The 15,817-nt window shown below is 45.6% G+C and overlaps 1 protein-coding gene across 1 annotated transcript in view; it reads left to right on the top strand.

Annotated features, from left to right (window-relative positions):
• Nucleotides 1-15,817, top strand: part of LOC122786910 (titin-like) — a 147,582-nt gene that overhangs the window by 71,399 nt on the left and 60,366 nt on the right. Inside the window, exons 126-164 of the mRNA XM_044053443.1 lie at nucleotides 183-479; nucleotides 558-744; nucleotides 832-947; nucleotides 1,041-1,340; nucleotides 1,444-1,743; nucleotides 1,895-2,000; nucleotides 2,104-2,300; nucleotides 2,430-2,738; nucleotides 2,830-3,108; nucleotides 3,306-3,605; nucleotides 3,850-4,152; nucleotides 4,243-4,439; nucleotides 4,520-4,703; nucleotides 5,664-5,966; nucleotides 6,541-6,840; nucleotides 7,141-7,259; nucleotides 7,362-7,539; nucleotides 7,627-7,911; nucleotides 8,065-8,358; nucleotides 8,449-8,748; nucleotides 8,827-9,008; nucleotides 9,424-9,553; nucleotides 9,634-9,824; nucleotides 9,917-10,346; nucleotides 10,436-10,741; nucleotides 10,892-11,073; nucleotides 11,156-11,285; nucleotides 11,371-11,522; nucleotides 11,614-11,761; nucleotides 11,887-12,052; nucleotides 12,189-12,340; nucleotides 12,475-12,771; nucleotides 12,882-13,181; nucleotides 13,289-13,603; nucleotides 13,687-13,835; nucleotides 14,066-14,216; nucleotides 14,312-14,593; nucleotides 14,685-14,987; nucleotides 15,104-15,406. Coding sequence (XP_043909378.1) covers nucleotides 183-479; nucleotides 558-744; nucleotides 832-947; nucleotides 1,041-1,340; nucleotides 1,444-1,743; nucleotides 1,895-2,000; nucleotides 2,104-2,300; nucleotides 2,430-2,738; nucleotides 2,830-3,108; nucleotides 3,306-3,605; nucleotides 3,850-4,152; nucleotides 4,243-4,439; nucleotides 4,520-4,703; nucleotides 5,664-5,966; nucleotides 6,541-6,840; nucleotides 7,141-7,259; nucleotides 7,362-7,539; nucleotides 7,627-7,911; nucleotides 8,065-8,358; nucleotides 8,449-8,748; nucleotides 8,827-9,008; nucleotides 9,424-9,553; nucleotides 9,634-9,824; nucleotides 9,917-10,346; nucleotides 10,436-10,741; nucleotides 10,892-11,073; nucleotides 11,156-11,285; nucleotides 11,371-11,522; nucleotides 11,614-11,761; nucleotides 11,887-12,052; nucleotides 12,189-12,340; nucleotides 12,475-12,771; nucleotides 12,882-13,181; nucleotides 13,289-13,603; nucleotides 13,687-13,835; nucleotides 14,066-14,216; nucleotides 14,312-14,593; nucleotides 14,685-14,987; nucleotides 15,104-15,406 — 9,123 coding nt within the window. The remainder of the gene's footprint in view (nucleotides 1-182; nucleotides 480-557; nucleotides 745-831; nucleotides 948-1,040; nucleotides 1,341-1,443; nucleotides 1,744-1,894; nucleotides 2,001-2,103; nucleotides 2,301-2,429; nucleotides 2,739-2,829; nucleotides 3,109-3,305; nucleotides 3,606-3,849; nucleotides 4,153-4,242; nucleotides 4,440-4,519; nucleotides 4,704-5,663; nucleotides 5,967-6,540; nucleotides 6,841-7,140; nucleotides 7,260-7,361; nucleotides 7,540-7,626; nucleotides 7,912-8,064; nucleotides 8,359-8,448; nucleotides 8,749-8,826; nucleotides 9,009-9,423; nucleotides 9,554-9,633; nucleotides 9,825-9,916; nucleotides 10,347-10,435; nucleotides 10,742-10,891; nucleotides 11,074-11,155; nucleotides 11,286-11,370; nucleotides 11,523-11,613; nucleotides 11,762-11,886; nucleotides 12,053-12,188; nucleotides 12,341-12,474; nucleotides 12,772-12,881; nucleotides 13,182-13,288; nucleotides 13,604-13,686; nucleotides 13,836-14,065; nucleotides 14,217-14,311; nucleotides 14,594-14,684; nucleotides 14,988-15,103; nucleotides 15,407-15,817) is intronic.

Raw genomic sequence — 15,817 nt, 5'->3', positions numbered from 1 at the left:
GTTTGGAGTGACTGCTGTCGACTGGTACCAATTTAGAACCAGATCTTGATACCCAAGAATATAGACAGCAATACAGAGTAAAAACTTTGGTACTAAAAGTAAACAGAATATTGAACATGATGTAGAAACATTTAATTAATTGTCCAAACAATAAACAAGACTGACCTGGATTTCCCCTTCAGATAAACCGGGTCCTCCAGCTGCCCTTGACATCTCTGAGATCACCAACGAGTCATGCTTCATGGCGTGGAATCCGCCCAGGGACGACGGTGGTTCACCGATCACCAACTACATCGTGGAGAGTCGCCTGACAGACAAGGAGGAGTGGGTCAAGATGTCAGCCACAGTGAAACACACCACTTTCAAAGCATGCAAGCTCACAGCCATGAAGGAGTACATCTTCAGGGTCAGTGCTGAGAACCAGTATGGAATTGGTGAACCTGCAGAGCATGTGCCACTCATTATCAAGTATTCCTTTGGTAAGTTTTACATGAATATCTGTCAAATGTCCTGCACAGAAAATATGAACACCCAATGATGAAAGTCACTATTTTCAGATCCTCCTGGTCCTCCAACCAGAGTTACACCCTCTGAAATCGCCAAGGACGCAGTGACTCTTACTTGGTTTGAACCCGATGAAGATGGTGGCAGCCCCATCACTGGTTATTGGGTTGAAAAGTTTGATCCTGAGACTGACAAGTGGATCAGATGCAACAAACTGCCAATTACAGATACAACCTTTAGGTAAATGATCACAACTGCCAATCAAAAAGTAATACTGAAAATATGACAAAGTAAATGATCTGTGTTTGTGACTGTGCGCGGCTGCAGGGTAAAGGGACTCCCTACCAAGAAGAAGTACCGCTTCCGTGTTCTGGCTGAGAATCTGGCTGGACCTGGAAAACCAAGTGTTGAAACTGATCCTGTTCTCATCAAGGACCCCATTGGTACATCATATGTCAATCAATCAATCAATCAATACTGGTACTGTTATTGATTACAAACTGTTGAGATCAATGTGTTGACATCACTCTCTTCAGATCCACCATGGGCTCCTGGTAAACCTATTATCAAGGATGTCGGCAAGACCTCTGTGCTGCTGGCATGGACCAGGCCTGAACACGATGGTGGGGCTAAGATTGAAGGCTACGTCGTTGAGTTTCAAAAGACCGGAAGTGAGGAGTGGATTAGGATAGCAGAGGATGTTCCTCTGACAGAGCACCAGCTGCAGGGTCTGATGGAGAAGCAGGAGTACTCATTCAGAGTCAAGGCCAGCAACAAGGCTGGCGAGAGTGAACCTAGTGATCCCAGTGACCCAGTGGTCTGCAAGGAGAGACTCTGTAAGTTCAACAAGAGGTGTTCACAATGCTGTTTCTTGAGTTTAAGGTTGTAAAATTCAAGGATGAATGATTACTCACAGTCTGGTTGTGTTCTGTTTCACAGACCCTCCTTCACCTCCTCAGTGGCTGGAGGTGACCAATATCACCAAGAACAGTGCTGACCTAAAGTGGCAACTGCCCAGCAGCGACGGAGGCTCACCCATCACCAACTACGTGGTAGAGAAGAGGGATGTGAGGCGGAAGGCCTGGCAGGGCGTTGACACCACCGTCAAGGAGCTGAAGTACACTGTGACTGCCCTCAATGAAGGGTCGCTATATGTGTTCCGTGTCGCTGCCGAGAACGCTGTTGGAACAAGTGAATTCTGTGAACTGGAGGATGCCGTGCTTGCCAAAGACACTTTCAGTAGGTTCTCCACAGTTCTGGTTCAGTGTTTTCATGTCCAAGTTTGTAAAGGGTTTAGAACTGAGATTTTCCCAGTGGTTGCAGCTAATGATCCTTTCTGGAATATGATGATGCTAATCCGAATATGACATTAATATCCTGTTCTCTGCAGCGACCCCTGGACCTCCTTATGCCCTGACAGTGGTGGAGGTCACTAAGAGACATGTGGAGCTGAAATGGGAACCTCCCAAGAGTGATGGCGGAAGACCTATAATCAAGTATGAAAACAAACTGTTGTTAAATAGCTGCAGAGACTACAACATCTAATTTAATAATATAAAATGAAACTATTTGTTGAGACACTTGTTGTTTCCTTCACAGGTACGTGATTGAGAAGAAAGAGAAGGTGGGAACTCGTTGGCTGAAGTGTTGTAAGACTCCAGACAGAAAGTCCCAATTCAAGGTGACAGATGTAGATGAAGGATCAGAGGTTCAGTTCCAGGTCAGAGCTGAAAACGAGGCTGGAGTTGGAGACCCAAGTGAACCGACGGAGATCCTCACAATTGAGGATCCAACCAGTAAGAGACCATCAAATAACTTTGTTGTATGACTCAACATGTTCTGTATGTTTGTTTATACATTCTTGGGTCACAGTGTATTATGGCAACATTTCAGATGTGATGACAGTTGTTTTCGTCACTCTGCAGGTGCTCCATCTCCTCCCCTTGATGTGGCCATTCCCGATGCTAGCAGGGAGCACATCAATGTCACTTGGAAGCCTCCGTCCAAAGATGGAGGCTGCCCAGTAACCGGGTACCATGTTGAGGTGGCGGAGGCGCGCCCGGAGCTGAAGTGGTTCAGGGTCAATGCCCGACCCATCAAAGAGCTCAAGTTTAAGATTGATGATGGAATCAAACCAGAGAAGAAGTATGTCATTAGAGTTCGTGCCATCAACTCCGTTGGGGTTAGTGATCCTTCTGAGATCTCCGACAAGGTCTCCACTAAAGATCCTGATTGTAAGTGACTGTGTATCCCTCTTCATTTAAATTGTCCAATTGAAACGCTGAAGATGAATTTTAAATAATAAAAACGTCCCCTTCTTCCAAGGTGCTCCAACCATGGACTTGGAAGCACAGGACATGGTTGTAGTTGAAGGTGAGAAGCTGCACCTGAACATCCCCTACCGGGCAATTCCAACACCCAAGATGGTGTGGCAGAAGGATACAGTGGAGTGTAAGGCCGATGAGCGGCTCTCCATGACGGTGGAGATGAACAACGCTCATCTGGAGCTACTCAAGTGCACACGTGCTGATGCAGGCGCCTACGCCATCACCCTGGAGAACGATCTAGGAACTGCCACCGGAACTGTCAACGTCAAAGTCATCGGTATTTGGTTTTCTGTTTAAAACAACCCTGTTTAAGTTGTAGAATCCAGTAGTCCAGTGAAGTCTTTAAACTAGTCCAGATTTTGATTTCACCCAGTGTTTCAGATCAGTTATTTGGAAAAATCACATTTTTATTGCTCCGTCTAAACAGTAACAGCCATTTTCTGATACCTTTCTCGTTCCTAACTGAACCTGTAGGACTCCCTGGTCAGTGTAAAGACATCAACTCTAGTGATGTCACCAAAAGTTCCTGCAAGATCAGCTGGGAAGCTCCAGAAGATGATGGGGGAACCCCCATCATCAGCTACACTCTGGAGCGCCGCGAGGCCACCAAAAAGACCTACATGCCTGTCGTGTCGGGAGAGAACGTCCTGACATGCATTGTTAAAGACCTCTTCATCAACTGCGAGTACTATTTCAGAGTGAAGGCAGTCAACAAGGTGGGAGCTGGAGAATATCTGGAGCTACGCAACGCAGTCATCATCGAGGAAATCAAACGTGAGTCCTGTTTTCAGCTCAACACTTTACTGCATTTGTCTTATTGTCATATCAATGCGTGCATTGATATCAATGCATATCAAAGTGTGCAATAATTATTGATTAGTAAAATCCTTAATGTGCCATTATTAGATCAACCACTGGGGGGTTTATGAAATCAAACTGACTAGTGTGATGTTGGATTGTTGTAAACCTTGTGAATACTGCTCGAATTTATTGTTTGTGGTGAAAATCAATTACACAGAGAAACCAGACCCACCCATCCAAGTGGAGGCTCAAGACCCAACATCCAAGTCCATCAAAGTGACATGGAAAGCCCCAGATTACGATGGCGGCTGTCCCATCCAGGGCTACATCTTGGAGAAAATGGTGAAGGATGGTGAACAATACGAGAGGGTAACGCCGAGCCTTGTTCCTGGTTTCTCCTACGTGGTGATGGGCCTGGAGGAGGATATGGAGTATCAGTTCAGGGTCAGAGCTGAGAACGCTGCTGGAGTCAGTGAGCCATCACGCAGCACGCTGCCCATCAAGGCTTTGATTCCTGTTGGTAAGAAGAAAGGAAGAAAAACATATGATGCAAGGAGTAGCTTCGGCTTCAGACATTAGCTGAATTTCAAATCTTCGGTTTTGTTTCCAGAAAAACCAAAGGTCACCCTCCACGCCCGTGTGCAGTCTGGTTTATGCATAAAGAAGGGGGAAGAGATCTGCATTGATGCCCTTATCTCTGGGTCCCCATACCCCAAAGTCACCTGGCTAAGGAACGATGACGACGTCACCAAAGAGCCGGGCAAAAAGATGGTTCCTTTGGTAAAGAAGAGGAAGACCAAGGCAAAGGTCTGTGTCCACAGAGCTGTCTGACTGTCCAGGTGTGTCTCTACATGTTTTTAACTCAATGATGACTTTGGATCCTTCAGGTTCCAGAACCAGAGGAGGAATATGTGACTCCACTGCGTGAGCGTCTGGGTCTGGATCAGACCAAGAAGGGTCATTCTGCGCTGATGATCCGTGAGGCCGTGAGACCTGATCACGGAAACTTCACCATTAAGGTGGAGAACATTCACGGCGTTGACTCTGCCTCCTGCATTGTCAATGTCCTCGGTAAGACTGAAGTTTGAACACTGAGAATTTAAAAAGTATTAGTAAAATGCAGTGGTGGGCAGCAGGGCCTTCTCTGCTGGCCCTGACAATATCAAAAAAGTATTTTTTTTAATTATTATTATTATTATTCTTAATAATCAAATTAATGTGTGTCTGAACATGTCTGAATTCAATTACTTGTTCAGTATGTTATGATTATATTTCCAGAAAGAATATGGTTATTTTTTGTGAAGCAGAGCTGGATTTTGCATAATGTCATTAAACGCATCATAGCTACGTGGACCTGCTGTAGTAGTATTGAAGGCCTTTCGTTGAAGCTGCCATTTCCTATTTGGTTATAACTTTGACTGAAGTGTTGTCAGCCAATCAAAATGTGATGCATAGTGACAGAACGCCCCAGGCCCAGTGATGTGTCTGGCGCTAGCCCCCGCTGTTGTCATCAACGACGTTTGAACCTTTGGCGGGTTTTGAAGTAAGCTATGGCCGCTGCATTAACACCACGATCTATCATGTTTCTGATCTCCTTCGTGTGCACTTTTCACGGTGATCGTTTGGAGAAAAGAAGGAAATTATTTCAAGAGGAAGAGATACATGATTTCCGGTAGTTGGAGTGTTAATGATACATTTATAAAAAGAAGTGGTGAGGAAAAAACTGTTGATCATAAATAGTGCCGGGGACGTGTTCCCTGCGTAGCTGACGCCTATGCTTATGTGGAATCTTGTTTTTGTGTCATATAGTGGATTGTGAAATTGCAGTTGCTGAGTGACATAACGGAAGATGTGGTGCTAATGATGCAGTATCCTATAGATGCGCAGTCGTGTGCGTGTGCATGTGTGTGTGCCCTATGGCGTGTTTTTTTTTTTTTTTTTGTTACTGAAGGCCCTGACTGAAACCCCACGGTACGCTACTGGTAAAATGTAAACTTGATTGACGACATTATCCAAAATCTTTTCTCACAGACAAACCCGGTCCTCCGATCAACATCACCTTCGATGACATCAGGAACACATCAGTCGTCTGTAACTGGGAGCCTCCAGAAGACGACGGTGGAACCGAGATCCTGAATTACATCCTGGAGAAGAAGGACAACAGGAACGAAGAGGTTGGCTGGGTCACCGTCACCTCCACAGTGAAGGGCACCAGTTGTCCTGTCACCAAACTCATCGAAGGAAAGGAGTATATCTTCAGAGTCACTGCGGAGAACAAGTGTGGCAGTGGGAGACCGTGTGTCTCTGAGCCGGTGGTCGCAAAGAACCAGTTCAGTGAGTAGACACAGAAAATGCAAAGGTCACGAGTGTCTGTGATAAATATGATAAAATCCCGTTTTTTGGGGTGTTTTTTAATCGTTCAGTAGAATTAGTCAGATCAATATATCACATTATTTTAATCTGACAACATAAATATATGTTGAAATAATGACATGTGTACAAATGCATACACTAGTATTCAAACATTTCGAACATAATTTCTAATTAGAATTTTGTTATTCTAATTTTAATGTTTTTGAGTAACTAAAAAAAGTCAAATACAATCATTTGTAACTGCAATTTCCATATCTGTAGTTCATTTGACAAGAACAAAACCTAAATTGTAATTTTAGGCTGTTTATGTTTTTAAAAATGTTGGTTTATATATTTTTAATTTTAATTGTAAATATATATATCTATATATATATATATATATATATATATATATAAAATAAGAATAAAAATAGTAATCATTTCGATATGAAAATTGATGTTCCCTTAATTTATGTAATATTTAAAATAATAATAAAAAATTAAATCAATTTGTAATAATGGAAAACATTCTAAACAAAGATCCACCCACCCCCAGATCCTCCCGACGCTCCCAATACTCCCAGAGTGCACGAGGTGACAGCAAGCTCCGCCCACCTCTCCTGGCACGAGCCGAAGGACAACGGCAGTCCAATCCTTGGCTACTGGATTGAGAGGAAGGAAGTGAACAGCAAACACTGGTCCAGAGTGAACCGCGCTCTGCTGAACTCTCTGGAGGTGAAGGTTGGCGGCCTGATGGAAGGACTCACCTACATCTTCAGAGTGTGTGCTGAGAACCTGGCTGGACCTGGACCCTTCAGCGAGCCCAGTGAACGTGTCCTCACCATGGACGCCATCCGTAAGTCTTTACTTACGTCAGAACAGAAAGCTTTAGTTTCATTTTCTATTTCCATGTTTTCACTGGTTTGTTGTTGTTCATGGACGCTCAATGATTCTATGACTGAAAGATCCAGAACAGTTTTTGTGCAATTGTTACCACATTCCTCATCATATATTAAAGGGATAGATCAGGTTTTTGAAGTGTAGGTGTATGACATACTGTGAGCGCCCCCCTAAATCACAAAGACTCGCTCTCAGTGAAACATGGTGGAAAAACAGACTTTAAAATATTAAATATTCACCACTCATCTGTGTGTAGAGCCTCCTGGGCCACCCATTCCGTGGATTGTGGACACTGGGAAGAATTCAGTGATTGTGGCTTGGAAGCCGCCACTGTTTAATGGTGGAGGAGACATCCTGGGATACCATGTAGAGAAGGTACTGGACTTTAAGATTTACAATACCTTCTACAACATCTTTAAACTGAAATCTGAAGAGTTTGATAACCTGCTAAATGAAACTCCTGGTTTCTGGTGATAGGTTTTGGTTGGAGACAAGGACTGGACTCGGAGCACAGAGTTCAGGTGTAAGGAGTTGACATACACGGTAACAGGCCTGACCGAGGGAGCAGATTATTACATCCGAGTCCTCGCCGTCAACGACGCTGGTCCTGGAGCTCCCGGAGTTACAGACTCTGTCACTGTCAAGGAGCCTCAAGGTGAGAACAGTTGTTCAAGTGTTTGGGTGTTTAGGAACCTGTCTCAGAAGAAAATCAGTCTTCATTCTGTTTCTCTGTGGTGTTCAGAATCTCCTGCTGTGGACTTTGATGACTCTGTAAAGAATGGCGTCCTGATGAAGGCGGGCGAGCCTCTGAGGCTTCCTGCTGTAGTGACCGGCCGACCTCAGCCTGAGGTCAAGTGGACCAAAGGCGAGGCTGAAATTGACAAAGAGAGGATGATTGTGGAGACAGTAGGTAAGAACAGCACGCTGTTCATTAAGACGACCACGAGGGCGGATCACGGAAAGTACCAGATCACGGGCACCAACAGCAGCGGGACCAAGACCGCTGAGACCAGAGTGGACATCATGGGTCAGTGTTAAAGAAACAAACCTGTGAACATTCCCTGAATCCCTGTAGAGTTTTCTGGAAAAAAAAAAATTCCTCCAAAGATCATATTTCAGTTGTACTTTGAGTGGAATGAAAGCTCTGGCTGACGTTTTTACTGGTCTGTTGTTTCTGTAGACGTACCTGGACCAGTGGTGGACCTGAAGGTCATAACGGTAACCAAAAAGAACATCACCCTCACCTGGTCTGACCCCTTGGACAACGGTGGCAGTGACATTGTTGGCTATGTGGTGCTGAGGAAAGACAGTAAGATGAAACTCTTCCGCCAGCCAATTGAGACAGCTTCCTGTAAGTGCGATGTCCAGGGCCTGTTGGCTGGTGAAGAATACGATTTTAGGGTCTTTGCAAGAAACAAGTATGGAGATGGTGCTCCATCTGACCTAGGTCCAATCTTGGCCGTGGATCCTAAAGGTAAATCCATAGAGATCTGATCTGTTGGTGATATTTGCAGAAATCTTACGGACTGAAATGGAAAGTGAAAATAATGTGATAATGTTGCAGGTACTCCCTCTGCACCGGAGAAGCTGCACTACACTGACAGAGGAAAGAGCACCATCACTCTGGCCTGGCAGCCACCGAGCAGTAATGGTGGCAGCCCCATCTTAGGCTACTATGTGGAGAAGATGAGGTCAGATGGAACTGAGTTTGATGTGGCCAACCACAAGATGTTCCCTACATGCTGCGGGACCATTGAGAATCTGTCAGAGAACCAGGACTACCAGTTCCGTGTCAAAGCTGTGAATGAAGTCGGGCAAGGAGACCCATCAAAGCCAATCAGTGCCAAGATCAAGGACGATGAAAGTATGAACCTTGTTTTTTAAATTTCTAACAAACAGCAAATGAGATAAAAAAAATCAAACATATGTCTGTTGTCCACAGTTGCTCCTGTTATTACAATCCTAAAATACTTCAAAAGCAACGAGATCATTGTGAGGAAAGGCGCTGCCATCGACATACCAGCAGAGGTAAAGGGACTTCCTCTGCCATCAATTCAATGGATGAAGGACAATGTGCTGATCGAGAAGCCTGAGGACGAGAGGATGACACTGGATTCTGAAGAGGTGAGGAGTGCACATGAATGCTAACGTAAATAAAACTTGCACTGTCAGCAGAGGCTCGTCAGGTTTCAGCGTCAAGGTTCTCCTAATGTCCTGATGTTTTCCTGTATTGGAAATGAAAATTTGTTGAAGAGAGAGGGAAATGAGCAGGGCAGAGATTATCTGGCAGTTTAGCATTAGCTCCAGGAGAGAACTTTCTATTGTATTAACTTGTGTAACCTAAGTGAGTAAACACAAATTATCTAGTGACTAGTGCAGCTTGAAAATTTGCTTTGAATTTGGTGTAAATGCATTGTTTTCTTGTGGGGTCACAGGAAAAACTTTTCTTTTCGCTAAAATGGTTGTTTTGTTTTGTGTTTTTGTGCAGTCTGGTTTTTTTGAGCTACAGATAACAAATTAAACATTGTTTAATCATCAGGTTGACCGGACAACTCTAACAACAAAGATCGCCATTCCAGACACCATCAGGCAGGACACAGGCAGCTACAGGCTGGTAGCTGAAAACTGCTATGGTAAAGCTCAACATGTCATCAAAGTCCAGATTCTCGGTAAGACCCTTAAAATAAAATGTGAAATGTTTTCATCTGCCCACAGTGAATATCACATTAACCCAAACCTGCATTTTCAGATCGCCCTTTTGCTCCAAGGAACATTGTGGTCTCTGACATCAAGGCGGACTCATGCTACCTGACCTGGGATGCTCCAGAAGACAACGGAGGCAGTGAGATCACCAACTACATTGTGGAGCGCAGAGACGCCAGCAAAAAGAAGTCTGACTTTGATGTTGTCACCGACAACCTGATCGACAGGAGATGCGCAGTAATTGAATATGTTGTGTTGTTAAAAAGAAATACTAAAACAATCATTAATTACAGTCATTGTATTAAGACAAACCTCCTCTGCTGCTTCAGGTCAACAAAATGGACTTGAACGGTGTCTACCAGTTCAGGATCAAAGCTGAGAACAAGTATGGTGTCAGTGACGGCTGTGACTCAGAGAAAGTCCAGTTGAGAGATCCATTCGGCCTCCCTGGACCGCCACGTAATCCCAAAATCATCGCTGCCACAACAACCTCCATGACTGTGGCCTGGGATCCTCCTCTGGACAATGGTGGATCCACCATCCAGGGATACTGGCTGGAGAAGAGGGAACGTGGAGCCGTGTACTGGGGTCGTGTCAACCGCGGTCCAGTCACTAAACCGGCGGTGAAGGGACTCGAGTACACTGTGCTCAGACTCATTGAAGGAACAGAGTACAAGTTCAGGATTGCAGCCAGCAATGCTGCAGGAATTGGACCATTCAGCGAGTCCACAGAGAGCCGCATCGCCAAGGATCCCTCCTGTGAGTTCTGCTTCATAGGGTGAAATTTATTCATGACTTTGTTTTCTCAGATTTAAGTAACCGTTGATCCCTCTGTGCTCTCCTTGTAGACCCTCCCAGCTCACCTGGATCCCCCCTGGTTAAAGACAAGACCAAAAGCAGCATCACTCTCTCCTGGACTCCACCAGACAAAGATGGTGGTAGCCCTGTCAAGGGTTACATCATTGAGGTCCATGAGGAGGGTTCTCCTGATTGGAGGAGGGTGAACCCTGCAGATAAGCTTCACCCATCCACTGAAATCACTGTGCCTGACCTGAAGGAGGGCAAAAAGTGCAAGTTCAGGATCTATGCTGTGAACGGCGCAGGAAACTCGGAGCCCGCTAGGACGGCCGACATACTGGTCCAGGACATCCTGAGTAAGAGTTACATCTGCTCCCAGCACAGTGATGATGATTACACAGATTAATGTTAATGACACCAGGATCAGCATCAGTGCCCCCTATATTTATTCTCTTGTCATTTCCACACCTTGATTTTGAAATTAATCATGCCTCTATGTTCTCCAGTCGAGCCAACTGTCACTCTAGATTTGGGTGCTTGTGACCTGATGAACTGCAGAGCAGGAACCCCCGTCAGGATCCACGCCACCGTCACTGGACGGCCTATTCCAAAAGTCACCTGGACCTTTGACGGCACCGCGGCGACAGAAAAGAAAAACGAACTTCACACACTGCCTGTCGACTCCGAGGTTTGTTTCTGTTTATTAACTTAATCTAAATCTAAAGTCTACAGAGCCATGTAACAGTTTGTCAACTGAAATTCTTCTTCAGATCCACTCCACCGACACCACGTCTGTGGTCATGATCCCAGAGAGCAAACTGAACCACAGTGGCCGGTTTATCATCAATGCTGAGAGTCCAGCTGGCCACAAGGTGGTCAAAGTCAGAGTCAACATACTTGGTATGGAAAGATCCAGTATTTTTTTGCTTCAAACAGCCTGATGTTTCTTTCTTCTGTTGTAAATAATAATCTCGTGGCTCTGCAGATCTGCCTGGACCTCCCAGAGACCCGAAGGTGAGCGATGTGACGAGGGGAACCTGCAGACTCACCTGGAGAGCTCCAGAGTGTGACGGTGGTGACAGGGTGAAAAGTTACTTCATCGAGAAGAAGACAGTAAAAGGAAAAGCTTGGACGAAGGTACTCTGCACCTGCAGGACTGTAAACCAGGAGATGTGTGCTTTTTTTTGAAACAACAATAACACAGCCATCCTGATCTGGTTTGTTTCAGGTAAACACAGCCTGTGCCAATCAGTCTCTGGTGGTTCCAGACCTGATTGTTGGACAGGAGTATCTTTTCCGTGTCCGTGCTGAGAACCGCTTTGGGTTTGGACCCTTCGTTGAGACTACCGAGGGGACCACAGCCAGAGATCCCATTCGTACGTTTTAGTATCACATCAGAAGGCCTTATATTCTGATGTAATAAAGTCACTAAAGTGTAATGTGTTTAAATGGGTTTTATTACGATAATAAAAACAGTGCTGTGTCTCCATTGGGTCTGCAGATCCTCCCGATCCTCCCACAAGGCTGAAGATCCAGAATGTGAGGAAGGGTACAGTGACTTTGACCTGGAAGGCTCCAAAGAACGATGGCGGTTCCCCTGTCACCCACTACAGTGTGGACCTGCTCTGCTGGGATGCCAGTGGCACCCAGAAGGAGTCATGGAGGAGGTAACGGTTTACATGGTTTCTGGTAACTTAGAGTTGAAGCATTTTTGTGTCTGGTTCGGATCAAACTCAAAATGTGAATCTTGTGAACCCTGGTTCTGGAATGGCACTGGAATCAAACTGTTGATGTTCTCTGCAGGTGTAACAGGAGAGACGTGGACACCACCAGCTTCAAGGTGGAGGATCTGACCCAAAGGGATGAGTACGAGTTCAGAGTGATGGCATATAACGAGGCCGGAGCCAGCCGACCCTCAACCACCGCTGGACCCATTATCATCCAGGACCAGACCTGTAAGATCACAAGTCTGGGAAGTTGCACTATGGGGAATCTAGTTTTATGTCACCGACTCAGGAGTCCAACGACTCAAATCTTTTCGGATCTTCCTTCACTTTTAAACGTTCTGGTTTCCTTTCTTATGCTGCAGGTGCTCCATCCATTGAGCTGAAGGAGTTCATGGAGGCCGAGCAGGGCAACGACATCAGCATTGTGGCCAAGGTTCGCGGCTGTCCATTCCCCACACTCACCTGGTACAAAGCTCCGCCCCACAAGTCCGATGCCAAGGTGGAGGTTCAGTACGAAGAGCACATCAACAAAATTGTGTCGGATGACAGCTGCACACTGCTCATCCAGCAGGGCAAACGCCCCGACACCGGCCTCTACACGTTGGTAGCGTCCAACAGCCTCGGCAAAGCTTCAAAGGAAATGAGGCTCAATGTGCTTGGTATGACTGAAGAAATGGAAATCAACATTTCTGCTTTTCACATTTCACACAGACCAGGTTGTCAGTTTAGTAGATTTGTTTCTATCTCTGAGCGTTTGCTGGTTCTCCAGGTCGTCCCGGTCCACCCTCTGCCCCCATCAAGTTTGAGGAGATTGGTGCAGAGAGGATCACTCTGTCCTGGCTGCCGCCAAAGGATGACGGTGGGTCCAAAGTCACAAACTACGTCATTTGGAAGCGGGTGGCGAGCAGGAACACTTGGGTGCCTGTCACCAATGAGCCCAAAGAACGGATCTGGACGGTGGAGAATCTGATGGAGGGACACGAATATGTGTTTCGTATCATGGCCCAGAACAAGTATGGAGTGGGGGAACCACTGGACAGTGACCCAGAGGTTGCCCGAAACCTCTCCAGTGAGTAGAACATGAATCTATAAAAAACCTGAATCTGTCTGGACACTGACTCCACTTACGGACATGTCTGATGTTGAAATGTTTTCAATCTGTATGTCCTCCTGCAGCCATACCCGGTCAAGTTGAGAAGCCAACAATCACCAACATCACCATAGACTCCATGACGGTGAATTGGGAAGAGCCTGAGGATGACGGCGGTGCCCCAATCACTGGCTACTGGCTGGAGCGTAAAGAGACCACAGGCAAACGCTGGACCCGGGTCACCCGTGACCCCATCCGTCCCATGGGCATGGGCGAATCATTTGTCGTGAGCGGACTCATTGAGGGCTCACAGTATCTGTTCAGAGTCTCCGCTATGAACGCTGCTGGACCTGGACCTGCCAGCCCCCCGACAGACCCCATCTTTGCCAGAGACCCCATCTGTGAGTCAGACTGTCACACCATACAAGTTCATGTTCCAAACTCACAGAGCAAAATGTTAACTGTTTGACATCCTCTTCCTTAGCCCCGCCCTCTCCTCCAACCCCAAAAGTTTCTGATTGGACAAAGTCCAGTGTGGACTTGGTATGGATCCCTCCCCTGAAAGATGGAGGCTCGAAGATCATTGGCTACTGGGTGGAGTACAAGGAGGAGGGCACCGAGGCCTGGGTCAAGGTGAGAGGAGACTCCCCCATGACCCTCATGTAGGATAAACAGTAGACAATGAATGAATGAATGAACGAACACAATATCATTATTATGAAAGAGGGGTTCAGGATGGTCTAACATAATGGCAACCTATGTAATTCAATGTTGATTAATCAAAGTATTCAGAATACATTAGCTTCTTTTAGAAATTGAAATGCTTTTTTTTTTTTAAAACCCATAATGTTTTAAATTTTCAGGCCAAGGAGATTGAAATTCGTGGCACCAGGTTTGTAATCACTGGTTTGAAGACTGGTGGTCATTACAGATTCCGGGTAATAGCCTTTAATGCTGCTGGTAATGGTGAGCCAGGTGAAGTCCCAGAAGTGCTCGAGGTCACTGACAGATCCAGTGAGTTGTTCTGAAACTTCACACACAAACTTTTACAAAGTGTTGAGGGAAACTGTTTATGGTCATTTCTATAACCCTGGAATTCTTCACCTCAGTTGCTCCGGAGGTCGACCTGGACGCTTCGGTGAAGGAGAGGATGGTGGTCCATGCTGGCGGTGTGATCCGCCTTATTGCTTATGTGTCCGGTCAGCCAACCCCAACCGTTACCTGGACCAGAGGTGGAGCTGCACTGCCTCCTGATGCTAAAGTGGAGACGACAGCCATCAGCTCATCTTTAGTCATCAAACCCTGTGCCAGGAGACACCTCGGCATCTATACACTGACTGCCAAAAATGCAGGAGGCGAGAAGACAAAGAATGTAACTGTGGAGGTTCTTGGTGAGTTTTCATAGAGACAGAATATTTTAACATGTGGAAATCCTTTCAAATGTCACTTATTAATATCTAACCTGGTTGGATACTTCTTCAGATGTCCCTGGACCAGTTGGTATCCCCCTAACCGCAGAGAACTTGAGTAGCGATTCCTGCAAGATCAACTGGTTCTTCCCAGACAATGACGGCGGCTCTCCCATCAGTAACTACATCATAGAAAAGCGTGAGGCTGAGCGTCAAGCTTGGACATCACTCTCCTACACTGCTAGCAGACAAAATGCCATTGCTCACAACCTCACTTATGGGAAGGCCTACTTCTTCAGAGTGGCCGCCGAGAACGCAATTGGCGTCGGACCCTTTGTGGAGACAGCAGCCGAAGTTGTGGTCAAGGAACCAATCAGTGAGTTTTTAAACAATCAACTGATCTCTGAAGAAATTGTCATTTATAAGTGATAAAACAAGGCTCTCAGGGTTGGTGTCTAAGTCAGAGAAAACTTTGTTTTGTGTTTCTTTCAGGTGTGCCAGACCGACCTGAGGATTTGGAAGTTACTAAGGTCACCAAGGATTTGGTCAGCCTCACCTGGAAGGCACCCAGGTTTGACGGCGGCTCAGAGATCACCATGTATATCGTGGAGGCCCGTATGATTGGTAAAGACAAGTTCATGAGACTGACGAAGGAGAAGCTGTTGGAGAGAAAATTCACCTTTGATGGCCTAAAGGAGGGCGATAGCTACGAGTTCAGAGTCTTAGCCGTCAATGAGGTTGGACCCAGCAAACCATCATTCTGCACCAAACCAATCACCTGCAGGGATGAGCTGGGTGAGGACTTTCATATAGTTTGATTGACAACAGTAAAGTTTCAGTTTCAAATTCAGTTTAATTTGAAAAATTTAAGATTTTTTCCCAGAAAACTTTGAGTAATCCATTAAAGAAAAACACTTTTGTACAGTATAGTTTTTGTGGTTTGTTGACTTAGAGTTGACCTAAACGCAAAGGATAAAGGTTGACATCGCATGACGACATTATCATGATGATTCCTTACAATTACTTAAATGTTTCAATTGACATTATACAGTAGATGCCAACTGCTATAAGTCACCAAAACCAAAGACCAAGATCTCTGATATACATCATGGGAAACTAGATTAGACCCCGGTGGGACAATACAGTATTGTGTATCTGAAATACTAAATTCCTCTGTCACCCCATGCCATCCCTCTCCCCCTCAAC

This window comes from Solea senegalensis, linkage group LG2 (assembly GCF_019176455.1).
Source record: "Solea senegalensis isolate Sse05_10M linkage group LG2, IFAPA_SoseM_1, whole genome shotgun sequence".
Taxonomy (NCBI): Eukaryota; Metazoa; Chordata; class Actinopteri; order Pleuronectiformes; family Soleidae; genus Solea; species Solea senegalensis.
This window is presented reverse-complemented; position numbering and strand designations above follow the sequence as displayed.